We start from the raw sequence: 27,243 nt of genomic DNA, 5'->3' as shown, positions 1-27,243 counted from the left end.
CCCAGTCAGGGGCATGTGCAAGAGGCAACCAATCAATGTGTCTCTCACATTGATGTTTCTCTCTCTCTCTCTACCTCTCCCTCCCTCCTTTCCACTCTCTAAAACCAACAGAGAAAATATCCTGGGTGAGGATTAATTTTAAAAAAATAACCCCTTTTATAAGTAGTTTAGCAAGACTACTATATATAGTTTTATAGGTTACACACTGCACATGGCATGCCACCTGAGATCTTTCACTCTGTGGACATGTTGCATTTGTGTAATATGGCAACCTTCCAGCAGATGGCAGTACAGAGGAGGAAGAATGCCCTTTCCTAATTGGCACACAAGCATCCTACAGGCTAACAGCAAAACTGCAGGTTCAAAATAGCTTTTTCCTTGAAGGCAGGGACATTTTTATATATAAGGCAACTATTTAATGTTTCTTAAGTTATATAGAAAAACATAAAGATAGAAAAGTGGGGAAAAAGGTAAAAGCAGAATAAAATATGTTCACCTACACTCATCACAAAACATGTCTATACCACTTTAGTGTGTGCTCTTTGAACAACATAGTCTCAGCTTTGCTAAAAGATCCTAGGGGACAGCACTGAATTACAGGAAACATGGTGCAAGCTTTGAAGGACAGTGCAGCACACAGCAGGATGTACATCTTGTCAACATATCCTCTATTAAAAGAGTATTTCTAAGATATTGACAAGAAAAGGTATGCCTAAATTAAACTATCACTAGGTTTTAAGTAACCATGATATACTAAAATAAATATTTTCTTCAAATCAAATTTTAGTTTAAATTGCATATGAGATTAGAAACTTAGATGACCTTCTACGACTCTCATACAACCGACATTTTTGAATTTATATTATTTTTCTTAAAAATCAGTACTCCTCAAAACTGAGCACCTTCCATTCCATTTGACAAAGGTGAGCTGTCTGCCATATTGCTGCACGCAATTCTTGTACCTGATTTTCCTTCACTGTTTGGAGTCTTAGACAAACCATATGGCATGTTTGATGAAAGGGTAGATTTTAAAGGAGGTCGTCCCCGTTTTGACTTGTGTCTCTCCTCATCCCTCTTTTCATCTTTTTCACTGTCTTCTTTATTCTGGATAACAACAACAAAAAGTATGAGAAGAGCCCATTCCTTATGAAAAATGAACATTCTACTTCTGCAAGGAAAATAAAACTCAAAAAGTTTAGATATTTTATATGTTAATTTCCTAATCTGTGCTTATCGAATAATTAAGGACAAACTGTTCTAACATATTTTATAATTATATGAATATGATGGTCAATAATATCTAACACTGCAATTATATTGTGAAGGTCAGAGTTGGTGCATTAGAAAACTATACAACTACTCAGCAACCTCCCTTCTTTCTTGCTATTCGCTGAGAAAAAAAAAGACATCTACCATAAAACAGGCAAACATTAGACGAATCTCTACAGCAAAGGTTGAAAATTCAGGGTGTGGATGAGGGTACAGCTGACCAACAAGTATACGTTTTAAAACTTAGTATTAGCTTCCAAAATTTAAAAATTGATTTCAACCTGTCCGGGTGGCTCAGTTGGTTGGAGTGTTGTCCTGTATACCATAAATATTGTAGGTTTAATTCCTGGTCAGGGTACATACCTAGGCTGCGGGTTCGATCCCCAGTCAGGGTGTGTTCAGGAGGCAACTGATCAATGTTTCTCTCTCACATCCATGTTTCTTTCTCCCTCTTCATCTCTCTCTCTAAAAAATCAATAAAATATATCCTGGAGTAAAGATTTAAAAATAAATAAATCAGATTTTACATTTTAAAAAGTACTATTATTGAAAATCCTAAAATCTGGCAACCCTGACTGGATCCCATTGCAAAGGGGTTTGTTCCACCCTCTCTAGATGAGGAACATGTCCTTCTATTGGTCACTACCAGTCCTACTTTATCCCTTTTCAAGATAGCAGATATAGGCATTTGAGTTTAATGCCTATGTCCTAGGAGTCTCTAGTTTTTCTCCTTTCCTGAAACAATATGTTAATGTGTTTACATTTTTAGCTTCTTGGTTGTAAGAGAGAAAATCACAATTACCTTAAAAGAATCAATATGATTATTACAGTGGGAAAACAAATTTATAAACACACAATATGAGTAATTCCTGTGCCTATCATAAAGGATATGAACTATGAACTTACTTTAGCTTTTTTCTTCTGTTTTTTCTTTGGTCCACCTTTGTCCAAAGGCCAGATTATCCTGTCAGCCTTCACCCATTCATCATACCTTAAAATAAAGAATATATTTTAAAAATTCATAATAATAACTTATTTGAAATATATTCATCAAATAAAAGCAACAGTGGGATAAACTGAAGAGTTTGTTTCTAGTGTTGGCAGAAATGTGAAGGGCATAGGGGCTGGTTTGTTGGTAACATATGCCAGCTACAGTACTAAGTGCTTTGTATACCTGCCACTAATAGGGCAAGGTAAGAGAGCTAGGTAAGCAAACTCTAAATAGATTCAAGATTGTTTGAACTGCTTTGTTTTCCACAGCTCCCACAGACCTGAACTTAATGCACTGGAATTCATTTTATTGACCAAATAATTTAAAGATAAGTCAGGTAAATTCAAACTTGTAATATGATCAGTTCCAGATTCATTTATGAAGTCCTTTTCAACTCTCTTTTCCTCACAGAACTCTCTTCAGCCTCTAGTATGTCTAATAAAATTTTATTCTGAACTATATCACCTCCAAGACTGAAAATTTTTAGAGATATTTCCTTTATATAAGTTTATTCTGTTTAGTTCAAGTTGAAAACTCCTCATTTCTCCTGTACCTTTTCCAAAATATTGGCAACACTTTTTCATTTCAATATAGTTGGCCCATGTTACTAATCAGGGGCAAAATAAAAATTAAACTTTCTAGAATTAAATAACAGTTCTTACATTATGTAAATATATAGATATTTATAGAACTCTTATCACAATCCAAAATCTGAACACTGACAAAAAACTACAGGCAGTCCTTGCTTTGAACTGCGTCATGTTAACAGAAACCATACCCTCATTTTGCAACCCAGTTACCATACAAAGCAAGGACATGATTCCAATATCCACAAGTTCTGGTTTCATGATTACCTATATTATGGTTTGAAAACGATCTCTCCTGAATCAACCAAATATCTTCATTTTACCAGGCTAAGTATCTATACATTATCACCTTACTTAGAAGTATTCATTTATTTGGACATTTACTGAGGACCTACTTAGCATGCCAGGTAGTATGTATGAGGAGACATCCTATCTAATAAAGAGGGAATATACTAATTGACTGTCACACCCTCACAAAGATGGTGGTGCCCACAGCCAATAAGGAGGGAATATGCTAATTGACTGCCACACCCTCAAATATGGCGGTGCCTACAGCCACAAGATAGCGGCGCCCAGTTCCCTCAGCCCCCAGCTGCCCAGGGCTGGCCCAAGGTGCAGGCAAGCCTCGGATGGTGGCTGCCCCGTCGCTCAGGGCTCAGGTAACCAGGGCCGAGGCTTACGCTGCTGACAGTGGCAGCAGCAGAGGTATGATGGGGGCGTCACCTTCCCCTGATCACCATGTTGCCTCCCGCCCCTGAGGGCTCCCAGACTATGAGAGGGGGCAGGCCGGGCTGAGGATCCCCACCCCCCCACTCCAGGGCATGAATTTTCATGCACTGGGCCTCTAGTGTAGAGAATAATAGAGAAAAACAGGAAGGCCCTTGCTCTCATGCAACTCGCAGTCTGGTTTGAAAGACAGATAAATACTAAAACCAAGTATAGTCTGGTAAATACACTAAGAGGGTATGTGTCTGGTTATGGGCTAACAAAGAAAAAGTAACTCACTCTGCCCAACTCTAAAATTCCACAGGACATATGAGACAACCAGCAAGCACAGGCCTGACCTGGAAGACAGCAAGTCCTGGTCACCACCGTATGCCACGTAGGCACTTCCAGCATTAATAATGCCAACCAAAGGTGGTCCAAGAGTTTCCCAACTAAGACTAGTACTTCCCTCATAGTTTCACATGCCACCCTATTTTAGAAACCCAACCAGATTCTCTAGGAATTACAGTGGCTCTATGTCAATGAGCACACTAGAATTATACCAGCTTTTAGGAGTATGAAGGGGCAGTGAAAAACCATGAACCTTGTGAGTAATCAGTTCAGTAAGTATTTAGGGACTTAACTAGTTAGGAAGAATGCCAGCATATAATAAAATGTCTGTGAGAATGGTCATACAGTAAAACATTAAACAATTGAGAGAGAGAGATGATAGCAAGGGGAAATTCTAGAAAACAGAACAGACATACAAAGACAATAAACAAGAGTGGATTACTTAACTGAATAGAATCTGAGGAAAAAAGAAGACTTCAATATGCCATCACTGCAAAGATAGTGACTCAAAGTTGGTAAATGTAGGCTTTCCCCATGAACTCAACAAGTACATACTACAGTGAGGTAGACTAGGTTTGTTTCTAATGTTAGTAGAAATGTGAAAGACACAAGCTGGTTTGAGAAAAAAAAAAAAAAGGTTTATATGCAATACACCCATACTTGAATATTTTATATTGATAAACCCAAACTTATTTAAAATGATGTGAGATGAAAGAAACCTAACTCACTAAAAAAAAAAAAAAAAAAAGTTAACATTTACTTGTGCACTTGCTGAGTGCCAAGTATTATTGTAAGCATTTTGTATTTTAATACAGGTATTAACCAAGATTTCTCACAACATCTCTACAAAGTAGGTATTTTATCTTCCCCAATTCAGAGATGAGGGAATTGAGGTATAACAGAGTACATTGTGAGTATGCAGGGAAACCTTGGAGCACTCTGGTTCCAAACAAATACAGACCAAGCAGAGATATTAAACACACAAGCCTTTCTAAAGGAGAAAGAAAACTAGCCTGGTACAATCAGGTAGGCCTTGGTGTTGCTACAGAGGTGATCTGGCATCACAGCTAAGTTGTATTGTTCTCCTGTTGAACATGAACAATTTCACAGAACATCAACATCAGACAAGTCTTGCAACATGACTGTGATGAATCAAGACAAAAACAAAACCACCCCCCTACGGGTATGTAAACACAGAAAAACGGGAACATTGTCCAAGCCACAAAAATGACCAAACATCCTTTTTTCCTGACTGACTACAGCCTCTTTACCAACCTACAGCATTAACAATGATTTAGTCTTCCCTCCTTATGGATAAAATTTATTAAGATGACCAATCACAGAATTAACCCTATGTCTTGATAACTTCTAATCTAGAGGAAAGCCCCATTTCCTTAAACCCTCCCCCAAATCACCTAATAGAAGTTCAAATCTAAGTCCTTCCTGACACTTTTCTAAAGTAATCAATTTAGAATTACTACAATGCATGATATAGTTTTGATTTCCAAAAAATGTAATAAACAAACAAACAAACCCATTTGTACTGTTGGGAGCTATGGGCCTGGTTCTTCGCCCATACCTGCAGGATGTTCTCAGAGAATCCTGGGCTATGGCTGCCCCAAAGGTGGTACTCGGGGCTTTCGTCTAACACCCTCTTACTGAATCACCTCACAGCTCTCCATGCTGTACATTCTTCCTCACTGCAAATGAGTAATACATGCAACTTGTTCAACTATAGGTATGATCTAGGCTACCTTTGGCTGGGAGTATTGGCACAGCTAGTAAAACAGTGGGAATGTTGGAAATCTTGGAAAATTAGGGTACAAGGTGTGCTTTGTAAATACACATATGCCATTTGCAATGGCTCTTCACAACATTAATTTGAACTTTTTGAATCACTGAAAAGAAATTTCAATAGAAAGAAAATACATTTCTTGCTTACCTCACATTCCAACCATAGTAATGTACCAAATATAAAACTTCTCCATCATCAATTTCAGTGCTTTTAATACTGGCTTCATAGATTTTCTGCGTTTTCCCCCGTCCATATTTTACTTTTACTTTGGTTCCTGTTAGGCAGGGTTCCATATCTTCCTCATCTTCCTCTCCTTCAGAGTCACATTTGCTTTCAGTTTCTTCCCTGCAGTAAGTTATAACATTGATAATGCTACTAATAGCTTAATGGAGAACTAATATATGCTAAAAAAATCCAACATATGCAATAGTCACAACCTAAATATTACCTTAATAGCATGTCAGTGGAGGAGGAGAAGAAGGAGGAGAAGGAGAAGATTTTTAATGGACTACTTACTAAGGAATTTATTTATTATGTAAAGGTGCACTGTACCAAAAGTAAATCCAGACTTTTTAAAGGCCAATCAATAATATAATTAAATGATGATGTGGAGTCAAATAAATCACTTTTGTTAAAACAAAATAATAATAATATGCTCTGAAAGCCTTTGGAATTTACACTCAAATGTCACTTTATATGCAAAAATTATCTAAAAGTAGTTTGTAACTTCCTGCAACTAAACTGTCTTAAATCTACATTACTATTGCTTTCTACTCAATTTAGAATTGTTCTTTGCAAGACTACTTTTTGGTGGATAAAATAATGAAAAAGAGCTATCTACCTTAGTAACCATATCTTTTAAACTAGTTTATATTTTAAAGGTTTCCCAACAATAGATACTTGAATATCAGGTCACTAGTTGAAACTGTGGGATAGCACCAGAACAAAGCTTTGTGTTTAGGGCACAAGTGCTATTAAAATGGTGCAACCAGTATATTCTCTATTTGTTTTTATTCATCTCCCATTAGTCTGTCTTTGTTTTGATAATCAGGTAAAAGGAGATTCACATTGGGAGGTCCAATAATATTTTTACAAATAATCATCCTGTGTTAATACTGCAAGGATTCAGAAGAGATCTGCATCAAAGGCCATTCTAGTGTCACAAGAGTATTATTAAGTGCTTAAGAGAAGGCATTGTGCTCTATAATAAACATAGAGCATTATTTTGAGGACTACTGGGCAGTCAACATGAAATAGCTTTGACAACCCATTTGCCTTGGGAATGTTTTTCCTCCAAGGGCACCTTCCAATTACAGTCTGAAAGGATAATTTGAAACACTATGAGAGAAACCACTTAAAACAAATTTCTACAGATATGTCTCCCATTTCCATGATTCCTGCTACAGAATGAGAGTACAGATTGTTTATCTGCATATTCAAATTTTATTTTATAAAAAGAAATATTGTTCTTCATATATGTCTGAAATTTTCTCTAAAATATTTGTCCCATTTATATTTTAGATATGTATTGTGTGTTTTATGTATTATACTAGAGGCCTGGTGCACGGATTTGTGCGTTGATAGGAAATTAATTATAAAGTGGTCCCTGGGGCAGGACTGGGCAGGGCCGGACTGGGTGGCTGGACACGCCCTGGAGCCAACCTCCCATGGTCCCTCCCTGGTCGGCCACACTGGGGCTCGAAGGGTGTATGCGGAGTGAGCGGGGTCCCTCTGACAGGTGGGGTCCCTCAGCCTGGCCTGTGGGGATCAACCGGCAGTCTGACATCCCCTGAGGGGTCCTGGAGTGCAAGAGGGCACTCTGCAAAGTTGCTGTCACTCGGCAGCTCCTATGTTGAGCATCTGCTCCTGGTGGTCACTGAGCATCATAGCTATCAGCCGGTCACTCAAGCTTTTATATATATATATATAGATATATATATAGATATATTAGTTATGTTAAATAATTATATATTATATTATATTGCTTATTATTAACAAAACTTTAAACTATAATTAAACCCTACTTTTTAAGTTGTTCACCTTTGCTTAAATTTTTTGTCCAAATATTTGAAATACCATTATACACAATTATACTCGACTCCAATTACTTCCTTCCACTTTTCCTAATCCTAATTATATTTCACTACAGAACTTTCCTTATTCACTAATCTAATTCACACACATTTGTGATAGCTCCCATACTTATTTGTACTGAATCATAAAATTCCCTCTTCACTCAGCAGTCATTCCTATTTTTCTAAATATTTTGTCCACAGTTAACTTTCAGATGGATGTCAGCCACTAGTTGAACACAGCAGGCTACTTTTCCCAAATTTTGCTCAACAATTCAAATTTCTAGAAAACTTAGCATCATATAATGTAATAAATGAAAAATAACTATGGAGGCGAGCTTATATTACAAGTGTGTTATGCTGTTGTTGCTAAATTAAAATTCATTTTTAGTAGTATATAAAAATTAGTAAATCTATTTGACAACACAGAAATGGCCAACTAAACACCGTCGGATATTACTTTGATCTAGCTGAACTGCCTAATTGGTTATTTTTAAGTCAATTCAGTCCATATATGTATATAATACACGGGGGGAAAAAATACAGTTTTCACTCAACAGCAAACAGGATGGACATTAAAAAGCTGAAATTTATTGGTGTGATGTGGGGCAAGAATGTATTTTCCAAACAAGAATAAGGGGTGCATGCCACTTAATCTAATACAATAACTTGAAAAAGAAAAATGTCTTAGATAAAGCTAACACACAGAAACATCTGCTAGTATTGTGCACCCATGTGTTTGTTAGCTTTCCCACGTTGTACCTTTTTTAAAATGGAATTTTTGCTGTCGCTGTTTCCTCTTGTCCACTTCCTCCATTTTTCTCCAGCTCCCTTCCCTGCTGTCAACTGCAGGACCTTTCTTTTGACTGGGTGGCGCAGCCTTCTTTGAGGCCACTGTTTAGGGCACAAGTGCTATTAAAATGGTGCGACCAGTATATTCTCCAATTCCGAAAGGCGATACACATCATCTTCACAATGTGTTTCACCTTCATTAGACAAGAGGAATGGAAGTCCCAATAAGAAAACATTCCCTCAAACCTGAATATCTAAGCAGGAACAGAGCACTGATGTGCCCCAGACAGGTGCTTCTGGAGAACAAATATAAGATATTGTACCTCTCTTGGTTTTTCTCTTCCTCTTCATCTGAGTCTCTGTCAGAGTCTTCCTGCTTTTTAATTTTCTTCTCCTTTTGCTTTGGTGTATTTTTTCTCCCCAGTAGTAGCTCATTTTCTTTTTTCTCTGCAGTTTCATAGTCATCATTCACATCCTTACTTTCTGTATCATTATCTTTTAATTTGTCTTCTGTTTTCTCTTCTTCAATTTCATTTTTAATAGAATTTGCATCTCGAGCAATTCTCCTTCGTCCCTAAATAGAGAGTACAGAAGCTTTAAAATAGCTATCACTACAAGGGGGGGAAGAGGTTGGACAACAGAAAATGTGTTTGTTGGTTTTTAAACATTCATAGCAATGACTAATCTTCTCTCTAGCTTGAGAAATGACAGTGACAACGAAACTCCTATATACTTCTCTTCCTCTTGAAAATAAAATAATACCTCATGTAAATTACTTATGTCCAGGACTACAATGATCCTTAGCCACAGATTACTTAAAAAAGAAAAATGTTCTTTGTTCACTACATTATTTATCTCACTTTTAGTATTTCTTGACTACAATAAAAGTTTTTAAAGCAGTATCTAAATGTCAATGAGATAAGCTGATAATAATAGTGATAGTAATAATAAACCAACCCCCTAACTTTTGTATGCACTTTTAAAAAGCTCAGCGGTCTCTAATTCTACTGTGTGTTTTTTTTTAAATGAAATTAATATTATCACTATAGTTATGTATGGCTACATTTTAAAAGGACTGACTTGCATCAATGGCCAGAAGTGAGCTGATTTCTTTGAATGAATATCTGAAGAGCTCACTGGGCCTGCACTGTATTGTTCTGCACCCAGCAGCTTTTACTCCGCCTCTTGTTGCATACTCAACTGAACATGAAACTGGTGAGCTATTTAATTATTCCCTAAATTCTTCTTCAAGTCAACCTTTGCACACTGGCAGGATTCCCTCTACTTGGAATAAAGTGAGGATAAAAAGGTACCAACAATTTAGGGACCACTGAAATACTTTACAATTAATATCTCAGTATAACAAATGTTTTTCCTAGTTCCTGACTATGTATTAAACTTCAAAGGTAGAAAGAAGAAATTTATTTTTCTTTTCACAAAGAACTAAAATTTACATTCCATGAGGGCAGGGACTTTGTCATGATCAGTTTCGTATTCTCAGATTTAGACAGTGCCTGGCACATAGCAGATGCCCTTTAAATATTTGTATGTATGAATGAAAGTTATTATCTATTAAAATTTAGGTCTATATACATTTGTCCCTGAAATCCCAGTTTTACAAATCTGCTCTCTATATTCAGCTACATTAGAAGGACATTTTTACAAGCACATTTATTGCAGCTCTTCTTATAACAGTAAAAAATTGGAGAAAAATCTCTAGGAAGTAACTTTATGGTACATCTACAATACAATACAGTACAGATTACATAATATGAAGGTGATGGTTGTACAACAACGTGAATGTAGTTAATGCCACTGAACTATACACTTAATATTGGTTATGATAAATTTTATGTTATGTGTACTTACCACAATTTTTTAACACAAATTTTTGCCACAATTTTCAAAAATTAAAAAAATGAAAAGAGACAAACCAATTTGGATGTTTCCTAAAACTCACTAGAAAATTCCATTTACTAGATGACAGTCAGAATAGACAGTTTTAGAAAGTAGTTTCTGGTTAAATAAAAGAGAAGGTGACTTCAACCTCCTCTTTCATCGAATATGATTTCACTGAAAAATAAGATGTGTTTCAGTAACTGAACTTCGATAGTGTGATAAATTTTCTTTCTCCTAAATTTTAATGAATACTATTATGTAGACATCATTCAACAATGACCGAAACAGTGGGTGATCATTCTTATAGGGGACTTACATAGTTATGGAGAGGAAGAGTAAAGTTAGAAGATAAAACCAGTGTGCACATGACTAGAAGACAAGGCAGATCATAAAAAAATGGCCACAAGCACTATACAGTGTGCTATGGAGTAACACAGAGAAAAGATCCCACCTGGTTGGGAGCACAGGTATTATAAAGAGGAGATTCATTCATGCAACAACTATTAAATAAGTCCTCACTTTGTGTCAGGCACTATTCTAGATGTCTGGGAACTGTCAATGAATAAAGTAGACACTAGTCCCTGCTCTCCTGAAGTGTGATTCTAGTGCAGAGAGGGGTAAAAGAAACAAGATATACTAAACAGAATAAATGTTACATATAAAAAGAGCAATGTTAGAGGGAATGTGCAATGAATATTTGACCTCAGATGAGAATGACTTAAAAACATAAAACAAGAGAAGAAATGATTTCTCAGGTAGAAGAAATAATACGTGATATATTTAGAGAAAGGTAGCTAGATTAGCCTGGCTAACACATAACTAAATACTGGAAAATAAATCAGGTTCATTAGAGTATTTTTGTATGTATCTGAAAATGTCCATAATAAAAAATGTTAAGTAATTTTTAAAATAAACCAAATAGTTTAAGTACTTACACGTGGAGATTTTAATTCTATTTCTTCTCTTTCACTTTCACTGTTTGAATCAATATTTTCCTCGGGTTCACTCTTTACTTCTACTAAAGGCATTTCTTGGTCTAGTTTTAGAGCCTCTTCCATTGATTCTTCTAAGTCTTTTTTTTCCTCTTTTACTTTTGGTTCATGGTGGTGAATAGTTCTGAACTGAATATTTGCCGAACGGCAGTACTCTTCAAAACCATAGAGATACCTAAACAAACAGTATTTCCCTTTGATAAATCTTAGTCTTTACATTTAACTTGAATACAATATTATTAAACACACATTTTTAAAAAGTAAAACTCAAGTCTTTCTTTTTTTAAAGTACTTTTTCTATGTTACTAAATTATTGGTGTTTTAAGAAGAATTATAAACAGAAACATTGATCATAAAATAAAATTCCTAAAAAATATAAGCTTGTGATAACTGAACATAGCGACTGTGGTTTTGATCTGAAAGTTATTCACACAAAAGATTCAGCTCCATAACATGTACCATCATTTTAGATGATAAATGCTGCCTACATCCCTGATTTTGGAAAGGAAATTAGGACAACACAAAAAATGGAGCACAGCAGACTTGGTGCACTGAAATAACTTTCAATCACAAGTATCTATTAACCTAAACTTTTTATACACTTTCTCCAACTTTAATGTTTTTATTTGTTAACCAAATAAATGGAAAATATTCCCTGTAAGTATGTATTCTTTGATGAGTAAACGATACTACTTACTTTCTATACGCAGTTTTTACATTGTAGGAAGCAGCTGAATTCAAAATAGGAATTCCAAGGTCCATATAAATTTGCTTCCATACAGCACCACTATCAATCTGGAAAATTAAGTTTTTATTTGTTAACATTTGCAAAGGGAGATCATCTTTACAGTAATATTCTATGTTAAGAAAATGTGTTTTATCACCTAAAGTATATATAACAGTGAAACATTAGATAATTTAACTTTTCATCATTTCCTTACTTACATTGTCACATCCACCCTGATGATAAACCAGTCTAAAGAGTTTGAAGAGATTGAGATCTTTATAGCCCAAAACAGGTGGTTTGTTGATTGGAGTACCTATTTTTTTTTATAGAGGGTAGAAATAATGTTTAATCAAATGGAAAAAACTAAGGTAAAAAAAGCTATCAATTTCTAATTTCCCAAATTTCATTAATCAATGGATATGTTTAAACACCTTAATTTTTTAAGTTAAGTAAGACAACACAAAATATTCAGTATATTCTTGTGGTAGTCCTTAGATTTACTTCCACAAATAATAAAATCACCTCTCTAATTACCACTGAATTGGGTAAAACTAAATTAAACCTTAGGACTACAAGGTATAGCCAATAGTGTTGTTGGTTCAAAAAGCTTGGGCAAGAATACACACAATGTAAAGGGTACATTTTAGGCCATGGTTCCATTTTCTCTGTTTTAACACAAATGTTAAGACTGTTAGCAGTAATCCTAAGGATGATTTCTGAAGTCCTGTGTGCAGGACAATTTATCTAAGGGCTTCTCAGAACTAACATAACGTCAAGAATTATGATTTGAGGATTCTATTTCTTCTAACTCTAAAGCTTTTATTTTTTCTAATTTCTAAACAGAAATCCTATTCTCTCAGATAGGAACTGATCTCCTATCATGTTTAATTTGTTGAGAGCAAGGATCAGGCTAGTTTACTTGCCACAAAGGCAGTATTAGTTAATTAATCGGTATGTAGATTAACATTATGTCTGTTCACTTTTTATTACCGAAATATTATATGTTTTGGTTTTACAAGTCCCAAGGAAACTAAAATTAATTGTACTAAAACTATTTTCCTATATATTTCTGCTCAAAATAGATTTGAACATTGTTTTTATTCCAAGTACTTAATTACTGTCAGGTATTACTTTAAATCCAAATCCATATACCCATGATTCTAACAAAAACAATGCATAAACCTAGAATTTAAAAGTGTAAAAGGAATGACTACTTTTAATTAATGAGCATGAAAGTACCTCTGTCTTCCATAAACTTATAAAGCTGTTGGAGGAAGTTGTCCCTCTCTTCAGGATCAAGTTCTTCCTCAGGCTGTAAAGGTAAAATATACAAATATGTAGAACAATGAGTAGGATGAGATACATGACTTCTTTTTGTTGTTGTTTTGTGAACTCAATGTAAGGGGATAAAATTTTAATGAAGCTGGAAATATGAATTTCCTCAAAATCCTACAATGCCAGATTTTAAGTCATATTTTGATAAAGCTGATTTGATGCAACTGTCAAAATATCATTATTTACCCCCAAAAATAAAAGAATTAATTTAAAAAATATCAATCTCTACCCTTCATGCCATTTATCACTCTAACCCTACCCTGAGTATCACCATAAGGACTAAGATTAGCCATGAGAAAAGGGCTCAAGAATGAAATAGGCTGAGAGTGTTTTCAACTCACTCGTTTGTTTTTTTTAATCTATTAAAATACCATGTGGCCTGTACAAATACATTGATAGATGAGCACACTAATTACAAATGTATTTATTATAAAAACAACCCACACAAAAACATCAAAATTTTGTTATTGTTGAATGAATATAACCCAAAGGTTGCAAAGTCACATGGCAAAGATTTTTTGTTTGGAAGCACCATATCTGTAAAAACTTTAAATGCCTTGCCCTGGCCAGGTGGCTCAGTTGATTGGATCATCGTTCTGTGCAACAAAAGGTCTCGGTTCCATCATCCGTCGGGACGCTTACAGAAGGCAACAGATTGATGTTTCTCTCTCATATCCATGTTTCTCCCTCTCTCTCAAATCAATAAAAACATATCCTTGGGTGAGGATAAAAAAATTTTTTTAAGCCTTTTAATGAGTCATATAAATTCTGTTTTGCCCCAAACTCTATCATTCCCTCTTATCACACTAGCCTGCTTTTCTGATTTGCCTAGCATCTGTATTGACTTTGCGACCCCTGAAAATAAGACAATGAAAATTTTCTTATGAAAAAAAAACTAGATAAATAATTGCTCATTTATTGGGTGATGGGGTAGAGGAATGAATGGAAACATTCATGATAAAGCAACTATTTCTACAAATACCTATTTAAGTGTGACTTTTTACTAATTATATAAATTAATGATTTCTTCTTATGCAGCTTAGGTTTTTTGGCTCTAGTAAAACAACTGGTTATGGGTTTCAACAAAATATTCCCTTTTCAGATAGGCTACTTGTAAACTAGTATTTGGGAACATTCTTATTTAAAATTCATTCAGAATGATTTATAATTTGGAGTTCTTTCAGTTTTATCAAATATAAAGAAACTTAAGTCAAAATTCTACTAAGCCTCAAAATAGCAATTTACAAAGTTAACAGGAGTCATTAATAAATGCTCAAATCAACAATGGCAGTTCTTAATATAATATTGTATGTCAACTGTAATTGAAAAATAAATTTTTGTTTTGTTTTGTTAATCCTCACCTGAAGGTATTTTTTCCATTTATTTATTTATTTATTTTAGAGAGAGTGGGAGGGAGGGGAAGAAACATTGATGTGAAAGAGACACATTGATTGGTTGACTCCTACACTTGCCCAGATGGGGTCAGGAATCGAACTGACCAGGAAGTGAAACTGCAACCCTTTGGTACTTGGGCTGACACTCTATCCATTGAGCAACACTGGCCAGGGTGAAAAGTAAATTTTACAAAATAAATATATATACACACAAAAAAGTCTTTTTCCCCATGTGAATTAAAACATCTTGCTTTTGCAAGGTTATTAATACAACTGCCTATCAGGGAAAACGCTTTGTCTAACACCATGCTGTACACCTGAAACTAATACAAAATAATATTGAATGTTAACTGTAACTGAAGGGGGGGGGGGGGGAAACCTGCCAATGAGTTAACTCAAGGAAAAAAGAAATCTAGTAGCCAAGAATCATTTCAGATATTAATTTTAAGGACTTTCAGTATGGGTGGAAAAACAAAAACACCTTATGCCAGACTGGCTCTATGCTTTGCTTGGGCTTTGTAATCACAATATTCTCTCCTCAGGCTAACAACTCATTTCCAGTATTTATGATCATACAGAATTCAAATAAGACCATCTTATCTATATATATAAAACCCTAATATGCAAACAGACCAAAAGGCAGAACCGAACCGGTCGCTATGACGTACACTGATCACCAGGGGGTATGCGCAGAACATGGCGGGCATTGGCAGCAAGTAGCAGAGTGTGGAACATGGAGGATGTCGGCTGTGGCGGGATGGTGAGCAGGGGAGCAGGGGAGCCAGACCAAGGTAGGGCGCCAGCTGCTGTCATTAGGGCGAGCCTCTGGTGGTTACTAAAAATTCTTTGCGCCCATGTGCCGCGGTCTCGCCCGGCGCTTGTATCCACTGCCGGCACTGGCACTGGCGCAGGCCCCGATAGCCCCTCAGGACTCCTCCAACTCCCCCTGCTCCTGAGGGGCGATAGGGCAGCAGCCATCACTTGCACCGGCTGCTGGCGCTGGCCCCAATTGCTCAGTGCCATCAGCGGGTGCAAGTGGGGCTGGCTGGCGCCATCAGCACGTGGGAGCGGAGGCAGCAGGAGTGGGGCTGTCAGCAGACATGGGGCTGGGGGGAAGGGCCGTGGTGGGAGGGGCTAGGTGGGTGTGTGGAAGATGGGCCGAGACCTGCCCATGCCCACCACAGCCTCTCAACCCACAGTTCCTTTCAAGGTGCACGAATTCGTGCACTGGGCACCTAGTCCAGTATATGTAAAAACCATTTTTTAAAAAGGCGTTGATATGAAATCAAAGTTTCTTCCAAAACAAGTAAACAAAACAAAGCCATCAACTGCAGATTAGGTATTTATTAAGGTTGTATCAACCATTTGATAAATTCTTCTTTTTAAAAAAAATATATTTTATTTATTTTTTACAGAGAGGAAGAGAGAGGGATAGGGAGTTAGAAACATCGATGAGAGAGAAACATCGATCAGCTGCCTCCTGCACACCCCCTATTGGGGATGTGCCCGCAACCAAGGTACATGCCCTTGACCGGAATCGAACCTGGGACCCTTGAGTCCGCAGGCTGACGCACTATCCACTGAGCCAAACCGGTTTCGGCTTGATAAATTCTTAGTTACTGAGAATACTAGAGGCCCAGTGCACAAAATTCATGCATGGGCGGGGGGGGGGGGGGGGCTAAGCCCATCCTGCACTCTCTCGCAATCCGGGACCCCTCCGGGGATGTCTGACTGCCGGTTTAGGCCTGCGGGATCGGGCCTAAACCGGCAGTCGGACATCCCTCTCGCAATCTGGGACTGCTGGCTCCTAACCGCTTGCCTGCCTGCCTGCCTGATCACCCCTAAACACTCTGCCTGCCTGATCACCCCTAACCACTCTGCCTGCCTGATTGCCCCTAACCGCCTTTACCTCAGCCCCGCTGCCGCAGCTTCATCCGGAAGGTCATTCAGCTGTCTAATTAGCATATTACGCTTTCATTATTATAGAATTTTTTTTTTAGCCCTAGGTGGTTTGGATAAGTGGATAGAGCATTGGCCTGTGGACTGAAGGGTTTCAGGTTCGATCTGATCAAGGGCACATACCTCGACTGCAGGCTTGATCCCTGGCCCTGATCAGGGCGTGAGCAGGAGGCAATCGATGCGTCTCCCTCACATCGATGTTTCTCTCTGTGTCTCTCCCACTCCCGTCCACTCTAACAATCAATGGAAAAATATCCTTGGGTAAGGATTAACAAAACAAAGAATCTTTGTAAAAAATGATACACTTTACACAAAGCCCCTCAGACCAATATAACTTATACAGTTCTACTGAAGGGGGTTAGGGTAGTTTCTTAGCACATAACAGATTAGGAAAGGATATAACTGAACTTGATCTTTGTAGTTTCCCTGTGTTGTGTATTGTATGTGAAGTACACATCTTTTATTTTATTTTTTTAAAATATTTTATTGATTTTTTACAGAGAGGAAGGGAGAGGAATAGAGAGTTAGAAACATCGATGAGAGATAAACATCGATCAGCTGCCTCCTGCACACCCCCTACTGGGGATGTGCCCGCAACCAAGGTACATGCCCTTGACCGGAATCGAACCTGGGACCTTTTAGTCCGCAGGCCGACTCTCTATCCACTGAGCCAAACTGGTTTTGGCTACACATCTTTTATTGATGGGTATATCTCACCTCTCATGAACCCCTACAGGTATCCTTAATAAGTTATTAAATGATTATATAACACCCTCCTCCTTTTTTTAAAAAATTCTAGTATACCATGCTTATTTTTCAATACCAAAATACTGTTTCTGTGAATTAACGTTATTTTGGACAACAGTAGCTTTGCTTACCCTTCATGCTGCTGTCTACAGCACCTCCTCTGCTCCTCTCTATTAGCTCCCCTTCTCACCCCACCCCTGGAACTCCATCACACATTCTCTCAACTCCTCAGTTCTTATAATCCCTTGTTCTCTCTGTAATGCCCCACTACTTTAAAAAGAAAAGGAGGCTGAGCTTGGACTCCTTTAACACGGGCAGATCTCTCTGTTAGGGAAATGAGGGTATTAAGACAACACCCTAAAAGCTCCACTCTGGGGAGCACTGCAAGAAGTACAGCTCTGTGGACTGGAAGAGTAACATAAAAGCAACAGTAATACCAGTAGCTGCTTATGCTTTTTTGAATACATTTTAAATTTGAAACATGAAGTAATAACCTCACTGATTTTTTAAAAAACTGAAATAAATACCAGAACAACTTACTAAGGTTAATGCATATAACATTTATAAGTCATACTCAACCACTGTAATTTAGCCAGTGCTCTCTTTGTTCCATTGGATCCTTTAAATCATAGTTTATTGTTTTCTGAGTTTTTTAAACTTTCATTTTACTTTCCTATTATATTTAATATGAATAAAGCAAATGGGAAGCACAAATGTGATATTCAATGTAATATACCTGACAACAAGCAGCTTCTGAGCAACACATAAGAGGTAGTGAGGGAAGCTGTAAGAAGTTCCCTATTGCTGGAAAATGGTGGAGGAGAGAATAAAAAGGTGGGCATGCATGAAGGGCCAGACTTATAAAAGGTTAAGGTAAAAGATCTAAACTTCATCCTTTAGCTGCTGAAAGCCATTAAAGGGTTCCCAGCATGAACCATTTATGTTTTAGGAAGATGTCTATGGATAATGGATTGGAGTTGAAGGGGTATAGGAGGGGAAAAGACTAGTCAAAAGATACTGAAATAAGTGGGAGCAAGATACGAAAGAGGAGCATTATTCAAGAACTCTTATTGCAAGTGACAGAAAACTATTCCAAACTAGCTTAAGCCAAAAAGAATTTATAAACTCACAATATTAGATAAGGAAATGAGATTGCTTACAGAGTGCACTGTCTGATAAAAGAAATAAATGATGGCCCTGGCCAGGTGGCTTAGTTGGTTGGAGCATCATCCCATACACCAAAAGGTTGGAGGTTCAATTCCCAGTTGGGGCGTGTATGGAAGGAAGCTGATGGATGTTTTTCTCTCACATCAATGTTTGTTTCTCTCTCTTTTTCCCCCCTCCCCTCTCTAAAAATCAATAAACATATCCTCAGGTGAGGATAAAAAACAAAAGGAAACCTATTATGAGATACCTATCCCATGTTTCCTTCCAAGTGAACTTTCCAGAACCTTACAACAAATCTTACAACACTTTGTTTCAAACAGAAATATGTTAGGATAACTGCGTAGCTCACACCTCATTCATTTATTCACAAACTATTAAATGAAGGTTTACTCTGTGCCAAGCTCTGTGTTCCTAGATGGTGGATGTTTATATTGGTGGGAAAAGGGAACAAAACAAAACCTTAACAACCACTGCTTTCATAGACATTAAATCTAGAGGAAGAGAGAAAATATTCTTAAAACTCTGTGAAAACCTCTGTCATCTCTAAGTTTTCTCGGTCATAAAAAATCCTGTTGTGAGGATTAAATAAACAATCTTACTTTAAAAATCACTAAGTCTCCAAGAATAAACTGAGAACATTAAAATACTTTCTGATTTCCATGAATAAAAAATTCAAGCGCTTACGATTTTATAATAGTGGAATATAATTCTAGGCATTAAATGTAACAGTGATCCCTAGATAATGCACAGGTCAGAGAAATGGGTACCAATACTTCTAAACAAAAATGAACATTTCTTATAAAAATTCACTAAATTCTAATTTTCTTTGCTAAATATGAAACCAGAAAAGATTTTTTGAAGGGGCTCAACACATAAGCCTACCTATAACAAACCAAAAGAATAAAGAAGCTAAGACTGGCCAAATTCCCCCCCTTATATTTAGTCTTCTAAGCAATCACCTATTTACTTTATCTTTAGAAAACTCTCCTATATTCATCCGAAGTGAATATGTCAGGAGTAAATGAATAACTGACATCATTACTTTATGTTTACATGGACGTTCAAGCAATTTCAAAGCTCAAAAGGAAATTCAGTAATATATTTTTTAATATAAAATTTTCTTAACAAAAGACATTTAAGTAATACCCTCAAAAATATTCTCCACTTACCAGTGAGTTAAAATTTAAAGTCATCAAGAGAGATATCATCTACTTCCTGTCAAACTCTCAAGTCTTTTTCCATCCAGGAATAGTATAAAATATATTTCTCGTACTGGAATCCTAAACTACCAATGTTTAGGAATTCAAATAATTTTAAGTAAAAAGATACTTCTCCATGGTAAAGTCATAGAATCTCAAATCTCCTTATCAAGGCTATATTAGGACACTCAAAGCATGAAATATAAAAACAATGCCCACTGCCCATGAACACTGCAGAAGTATCTAACACTTGTATGATTCTACTGCATAAAATTTACAAACACCAAATGAGAGGCTAAAGTATTATTGTAGTGGTTTACAGAATGTCATAAAAGATCTTTTTGATCATTGAAAAGCAACATTAAATCTTCATAAAAAGCATACCATAATTGCATTTTGAGAAAAATATGATCTGTAATGTAATACAACAGCTTAGCCTCACTTATGTAGTAAAGGCCTGTAATGACTAAGCCAGGTAGGCCCTGGCTTATCAGATTTTAATTCATTTTATAGCATACCCATTTTTTTCCCTTTGCTATATATAGATTCACCTGCTTTTCAGTTTATCAATATACCAATTTTTTAAATTACTGTTCCAGACAAGTTAGAATGATTCAGCAACTAAATCATAAATCCAAGAGCAAAAATGCAGCTGTTTTTTCCTAAAGCAATCAAAATCTCATTCAAGAAAATCTGCCTATATAGCCAGAGAAAAAGGAATTAGTTTCTATCAATGAATTCAATAAAGTATGTTATGAAAATGACCATTTGAAAAATAATTTAAAATGATAACCATATAAATCAGTGCCTACATTTTGCTTTTATTTTTTAGTACATGGAAAGCATCTTGGTTCACTTAATTTTAGCAGGTTTCTTAACTTAAATAATACATTATAAGAAGATGCTAGCCTTATAAAAGTCCTTACCTTTTTAATTTCTTTACTTATTACCTGCAAACAATAGGTAACAGAGCTTGCCTCTGCTCTTCATTCTTTTTTACTAATATTTACTCCTGGTTTAAATAAAACATTATGATTTTTATGAAATCAATAGCTGTAATAAGAGCACTATTTACTATTTTTAAGCTATCCTCTCCAATCTTACTACAGAGCTCTTTTTTCCCTCTTTGTTTAAAATTTCAGGGTATTTTGGGGGGTGGGGAATAGAGAAAATGCATTCTGAAAGGAACACCAATTAAAAGTACTAGCAAAAATAGACTAATCTTTTTTCAATAATTGGCAATACAAGATACTAACCCAATGTTGTAATTTAGAAAAAATATCAAAACCTGACTGCAACAGTTCACACCCTGAAAATGTGGCCTATTTATCCTGAAAACATATAATCTATAAATACAGATAAAATACAAAAATCACATTTAATATTTAGACCTTAAATTCTCAATTCTGCCAAACTATCTCTTCATTTTCATTTCAAAATCTATTTTATGTTTCAGAAAAATAGCCTTCGTCCTCTGATATTCTAAAAATAGACTCCTACTGTCTCTTTTACAAAAAACAATTACGCTCGGTTACGAGTCCTACCATATCAGCCACATCACCAATACCTAAAATTCCTATTTAACCTCATTTTTGGCAATAAAAATGGTAACTAAATATAAAAAAAAAGCTTACCTATATGCTGCATTTTCTTTCAAATGCAATATGGTTAGATTCCCCTTCTACTTAATCAGTACAGTGTCTGAACATTTTTCAGTCTGACTTGCAAATATTTGCTTTCCCTCTTAGGGCATAGCATCCGCAGGGTTATACAGCACTACTTACATTCTCTTCCACATAAAAATCAGACATTACATGAAAGGAAAAGAAAGACAGCCCATTTCAAAGCATCTGGCAAACCTCCATTGGCAACCTGCCAAGCCTCTGCTAAACCTTCCTGTCTTTCCGAGCATGCTCACTTAAAACCAACAGCATGTTACTATGGCAACTCTGTAGGCAGCCTCTAAGTATGAACCGCCATTCTGATTTCAGAGTGCAAAAAACCAAATACTGCAGGGGAAGTAAAAGGAGAGAAATGTTGTATGCCCTTCATCACATACAAGTATACTAATCTTATTTCATAAATTCATATTTGTAAATGTAAAACAGAAATAAGCATTCCACATTTTTCAAACAAATATTTTTCATGCTCAAAGAAGGAGGTCTTCCTTTTCAGTAAACTCATTCTCTTTGTCTATCCCCAAACTCCTTTACCTCATAACAACCAAAAATACACGGGACAATTTATCCCATTTGACAAAACACTACTGAATAAATAGACAACAATAGTCATGTAAATAATTACGTGGAATTCCATTGAATGATTTCCTACAATACTCTAAATGACATATAATATTACAAAAAAAACCATCAGCACTTCAAAAATGTAATTTAAATCTTTCCTATGACTGATCAAACTGCCAAATGAAATTTTCTTTCAGTTTTTATAGAATTTTTTTATACCCATTATCCTTGAGATACTGTTAAATTTCTGAAAGAGGTCATGTTTTCGAAGTTAAGACAGACCAGACCTAGGTTCAAATCCTTGTTCTCCACATTTAACCTGGGTCACCTTGAAAAGTTATTTAACTTTATGATCATTACTTTTCTCTTCTTTAAAGTAGGATAACACCAGTTACTCCACATAGCAAACATTTAAATGAGGTAACACATGTAACTCCTACACACATTTCTTTACTTCTTGGTTGTTTGGGAAAGGTAGTAAAATAAAAATAAAATTTGCCCTTGATTTACCTGAAGAGTTCTTCTTTGTAACCTCTTACTGGATAAAAATTAATCCTGATTTGCCCACTAAGCTAGAAGCCAAAAAACAAACAAACCCTCTCTCCTAAATCAAGATGAACCAGAGGAAGACAGAAACAAGTAATAGAGATTCTAAACCAGGGGTGGTGAATGTCGGGCCCGCAGGCCGTATAAGGCCATTGAAATCACTTGGTCTGGCCCTGCCAAGGCATTAGGGGTGAGTTAATTAAATGTTTGACCAAATAAGCAGGCTAATTTTTAAGTTGATAATCTTGTATGGCCTGCAAATGATATTATAACTACCCAAACGGCCCTTGGCAGGGAAAAGGTTCCCCAACCCTACTCTAAACAGAGGGGAAAAAATACAAATGTATAACCTTTACTTTAGTGCAGTGGTTCTCAACCCTCCTAATGCTGCGACCCTTTATTACAGTTCCTCATGTTGTGGTGACCCCCAGCCATAAAATTATTTTCGTTGCTACTTCATAACTGTAATTTTGCCACTGTTATGAATTGTAATGTAAATATCTGTTTTCTGATGGTCTTAGGCGACCCTGCTAGCGGTTCTCAACCTGTGGGTCACGCGGCATTAGGAAGGTTGAGGACCACTGCTTTAGAGTATCCTATATAATAAAAGCCCAATATGCAAATCTATGCGCACTGACCACCAGGAGGCAGACCCTCAACGCAGGAGCTGTCCCCTGGTGGTCAGTGCGCTCCCACAGGGGGAGTACCGCTCAGCCAGAAGCCTGGCTCATGGCTGGCGAGCACAGCAATGGTGGCAGGAGCCTTTCCTGCCTCCACTGCAAGCAGGTGGTAAGGAGTAAAGGGTCCCGGACTGCAAGAGCCCCAGGCTGCGAGAGGGCACAGGCTGGGCTGAAGGACCCCCTTCCCTCCCCCACAGTGAACAAATCTCATGCACCAGGCCTCTATATTAAAATGTTTTTATATGTTACAAATACAAAATTTCACCTACCACCTCTTCTTCTTCCTTTTTGGCCTCCTTTTCCTTCTCTTCCTCATTTTCTTCAGGGGGGCCATCTTCATCATCACTGCTAGATGACTCAAGGATTTCACTTATATCCATTTTCCAATTATCAGGAACAACTCTAGTTTTTAAGAAGATGCTTGCTTTCTGTAGCCCTAAGATTTAAAACACACTTTAGCAATTGTTATGGAATAAGCATAACATGACTGAAAGGCGTAACATTCAATCAAAAGATCTGGGTTCAAATTCAACTATCACTTATAAAACAACACAATACAGCCCTAGCTGGTTTGGCTCAGTGGATAGAGAATCGGCCTGCGGACTGAAGGGTCCCAGGTTCGATTCCAGTCAAGGGCACATGCCTGGGTTGTGGGCTCGATCCCCAATAGGGGGTGTGCAGCCGATCAATGATTCTCTCATCACTGATGTTTCTATCTCTCTCTCCCCCTCTCTGAAAACAATAAACACACACACACAAAATAATACAATACACTCGAACACCTTTTATAAGTTACAATGTCATATTAATGTTTATTACTCTAGAAAGTACTGTTAAGAAATCTTAATGGTAAAACATGAAAAGTAATCCTCATCTAAAAATTATAAATCAAATGTTCTTTCTAGACATTCAAAAAATAGCCATCAAATCAGAGTGGATATCAACTCTAAACAGTTAAAATGGCACCAGAGAATAGTCTGTCTTGCTTTAGTCAGTTTTGCCATTTACAGCCACATCATGAAATAATGCACTGATTCATCCTTATCTTACCTGGTTTAGCAGAGAGCTCAGATTCAGGCAGATTGAGAATGTCCACTTCCTTGATATCCTTTCTTGCTACAGAATAACTAATTATAGAAAAGAAGAAAAGGGAGGGAATCATTATTAAATAAAAATCATCATTTAAATAGTCCTTGTTAATATATAGAAAAAATATACACCTTAAAATCATAATTACTTTGCACATAAAATGTTTTAAAAACATCATATATATCCTAATCCTTAATAAAGAGTAAGAGGTAATATATGCAAAGCTTGTGTCTTAATTCTGATGAGTCACATAGTCAAAGTATATTAATGAGAGCCTCACATTTGTAATATTTCAAGCTATGCAACTCTCCTACACACAGCATGAGGTACTTTCTATCAGCATGATGTTTTCCTTATGAAGACAAAAATGTCTATTTTGATCTTCATTATTTCTTAAACTTACTATTTGGTTTAGTAAAAAGAAATGTAATAGAAGGTAGTATTAAAATATGTTTATCATTGTGAGATATATTATGGCACTAAATTTTTCAGAGGATTATAACTCATATTTTTTAAATCTTACATCTTTTTATGGAAACAAAGCAGAGCTGAAGTTAAGAAAAGTTTCTAAAAATCTGACTTTTAATCAGAAAAAAAGTCAAGATAATTATTCTGGTAAATAAATTTTATTTAAAGACTATTTCATAGTTCATAACATGTAATAGTACATAGAAATTACAGAATTTTTACAATTGAAGAGAAAATCAACATCATGCTTTATTTAAAAAACTATTTACTATTATTCTCACATATTGTTCAGGTTTTATAGTTTTTAAGTAAAAAATAACCTACATTACAAAGTCAAAACATAAGTAAAAATTCAGTTCATGAAGTGATTAAACTTTTAAAAACTTTTCTATCACTGTGATTCCATTTTTTTTCTCCCAATGTATGAAGTGATTCATTACTCACAATTTAGAATCGATAAATGATCGAACTAAACACTGGTCTTTTCTCACTGTGATGTCATCATTACAACTGGGAGATATTACCTAAAATAAAAAATAAGAATACATTGATTCCTATTATCCTTGCTCAAAAACAGAATATATTCTCAAGTGGATAATCTGTAATAACAAAAGCATAATATGCTAATTAGACTGGACGTCCTTCTGGACGACCTTCCAGATGAAGCTGGGGCTGCGAGGGAAGCCCAGGTCCTGGATGCCTGCCGGTGGCCGGAGGGAATCTCGGGTCCCGGGTGCCTGCTGGCAGACGAAGGGAAGCCCTGGTCCTGGGTGCTAGAAGGAAACCAATGCTGGCATCGGGCCTCTAGTGTTTTATAAGAAAGAGCTTCATTATCAAAACCTCCCATTATTAATTACTTATAAAAGAAGATAACCTTATAATTTTTCTTTAACATATTAGTTTTCTAGATATTTTATTTTATCTAGTCATCTCTCTCTCTCTCTCTCTCTCTCTCTCTCTCTCTATATATATATATATATATAAAAGCCTAAAAGACCGACCAGTAGCTATGACGCGCACTGACCACCAGGGGGCAGACACTCAACACAGGAGCTGCCAAGCGACAGCAACTTTGCAGAGTGCCCTCTAGCACTCCTGGACCCCTCGAGGGATGCCAGACTGCCGGTTTTGGCCCAATCCCCGAAGGCCAGGCAAAGGGACCCCACCTGCCAGAGGGACTCCGCTCACTCCTCAGACACCCTTAGAGCCCTGTGCCGCCCCAGGTGCTGCCAGCCAGGGAGGGACTGCAGGAGGTTGGCTCTAGGGTGTGTCTGGACCGTCTTGCCCAGTCCTGCTCCCGCTGGCCACCTTCTAATTAATTTACTTTCAATATAACCAGGCCTTTAGTTAATTATAAAATGATTAATTAATGAAATATAAATTACAATGTGACCACCAAAATATTTAAAAATATTAGGACTTACTCTAAGCTAAATAACTCAGTTATTGAATTATTAATAAATTATGTATGATATATGATGAAAACTTGGCAAGTTAATTTTTAAACATATACTTGAATCAGGATCTATTTTGAAATAAGCACCTATCTAAATTCCCTTTCTTACCAGGGCATGTACAACTTTTAGTAATTAATTCAAATCTGAGAAAATCTGAGTAAAGAACTTTTTAATTTCTTAAAAAATAACAAATGTAGCCGAAACCGGTTTTGCTCAGTGGATAGAGCGTCGGTCTGCGGACTGAAGGGTCCCAGGTTCGATTCCGGTCAAGGGCATGTGCATTGGCTGCGGGCACATCCCTGGTAGGGGGTGTGCAGGAGGCAGCTGGTCGATGATTCTCTCATCGATGTTTCTAGCTCTCTATCCCTCTCCCTTCCTCTCTGTAAAAAATCAATAAAATATATATATATAAAAATAACAAATGTAAATAACTAGTCTGTGTACTTTATAGAATTTCATATTTTTTTAAATATTAAACTCTACCAATAAATTACTGACATGTACCTGCTCATTATTACCCCTAACTAGCCCCTCTCCTACAATCTAGCACTATCCACAAACCTTGTTCAATGATGAAAATCTTCTATATCTTTGTGTGTGTGTGTGGGGGGGGGGAGGAAATTGGGGGGGACAAAGTGGGTATAAGGACACATATGTAATACCTTAATAAATAAAGAAAATAAATTTTTAAAAAATCTTCCATATCTGACCAATAAAGTAGCAATGAACCACATGGGGCTGATCACTTGAAATGTGACTGGTGCAACTTAGAGATTAAA

General features: G+C 36.5%; 1 protein-coding gene across 2 annotated transcripts in view; it reads right to left on the bottom strand.

The window, feature by feature from the left end:
- Window positions 1-27,243, bottom strand: part of ARID4A (AT-rich interaction domain 4A) — a 62,871-nt gene that overhangs the window by 15,983 nt on the left and 19,645 nt on the right. For both annotated transcript variants that reach the window (XM_079768908.1, XM_079768909.1), the window contains exons 9-19: window positions 25,452-25,531; window positions 24,501-24,577; window positions 23,720-23,886; window positions 13,420-13,492; window positions 12,399-12,493; window positions 12,151-12,248; window positions 11,397-11,628; window positions 8,886-9,136; window positions 5,846-6,043; window positions 2,176-2,260; window positions 963-1,104 (exon numbers count right to left, since the gene is read on the bottom strand). In XM_079768908.1, coding sequence (XP_079625034.1) covers window positions 963-1,104; window positions 2,176-2,260; window positions 5,846-6,043; window positions 8,886-9,136; window positions 11,397-11,628; window positions 12,151-12,248; window positions 12,399-12,493; window positions 13,420-13,492; window positions 23,720-23,886; window positions 24,501-24,577; window positions 25,452-25,531 — 1,498 coding nt within the window. The remainder of the gene's footprint in view (window positions 1-962; window positions 1,105-2,175; window positions 2,261-5,845; window positions 6,044-8,885; window positions 9,137-11,396; window positions 11,629-12,150; window positions 12,249-12,398; window positions 12,494-13,419; window positions 13,493-23,719; window positions 23,887-24,500; window positions 24,578-25,451; window positions 25,532-27,243) is intronic.

Source organism: Cnephaeus nilssonii (genome assembly GCF_951640355.1).
Source record: "Cnephaeus nilssonii genome assembly, chromosome: 4".
Taxonomy (NCBI): Eukaryota; Metazoa; Chordata; class Mammalia; order Chiroptera; family Vespertilionidae; genus Cnephaeus; species Cnephaeus nilssonii.
Note: the sequence above shows the minus strand (reverse complement) of the source record. Positions and strands in the feature narration are given on the sequence as shown.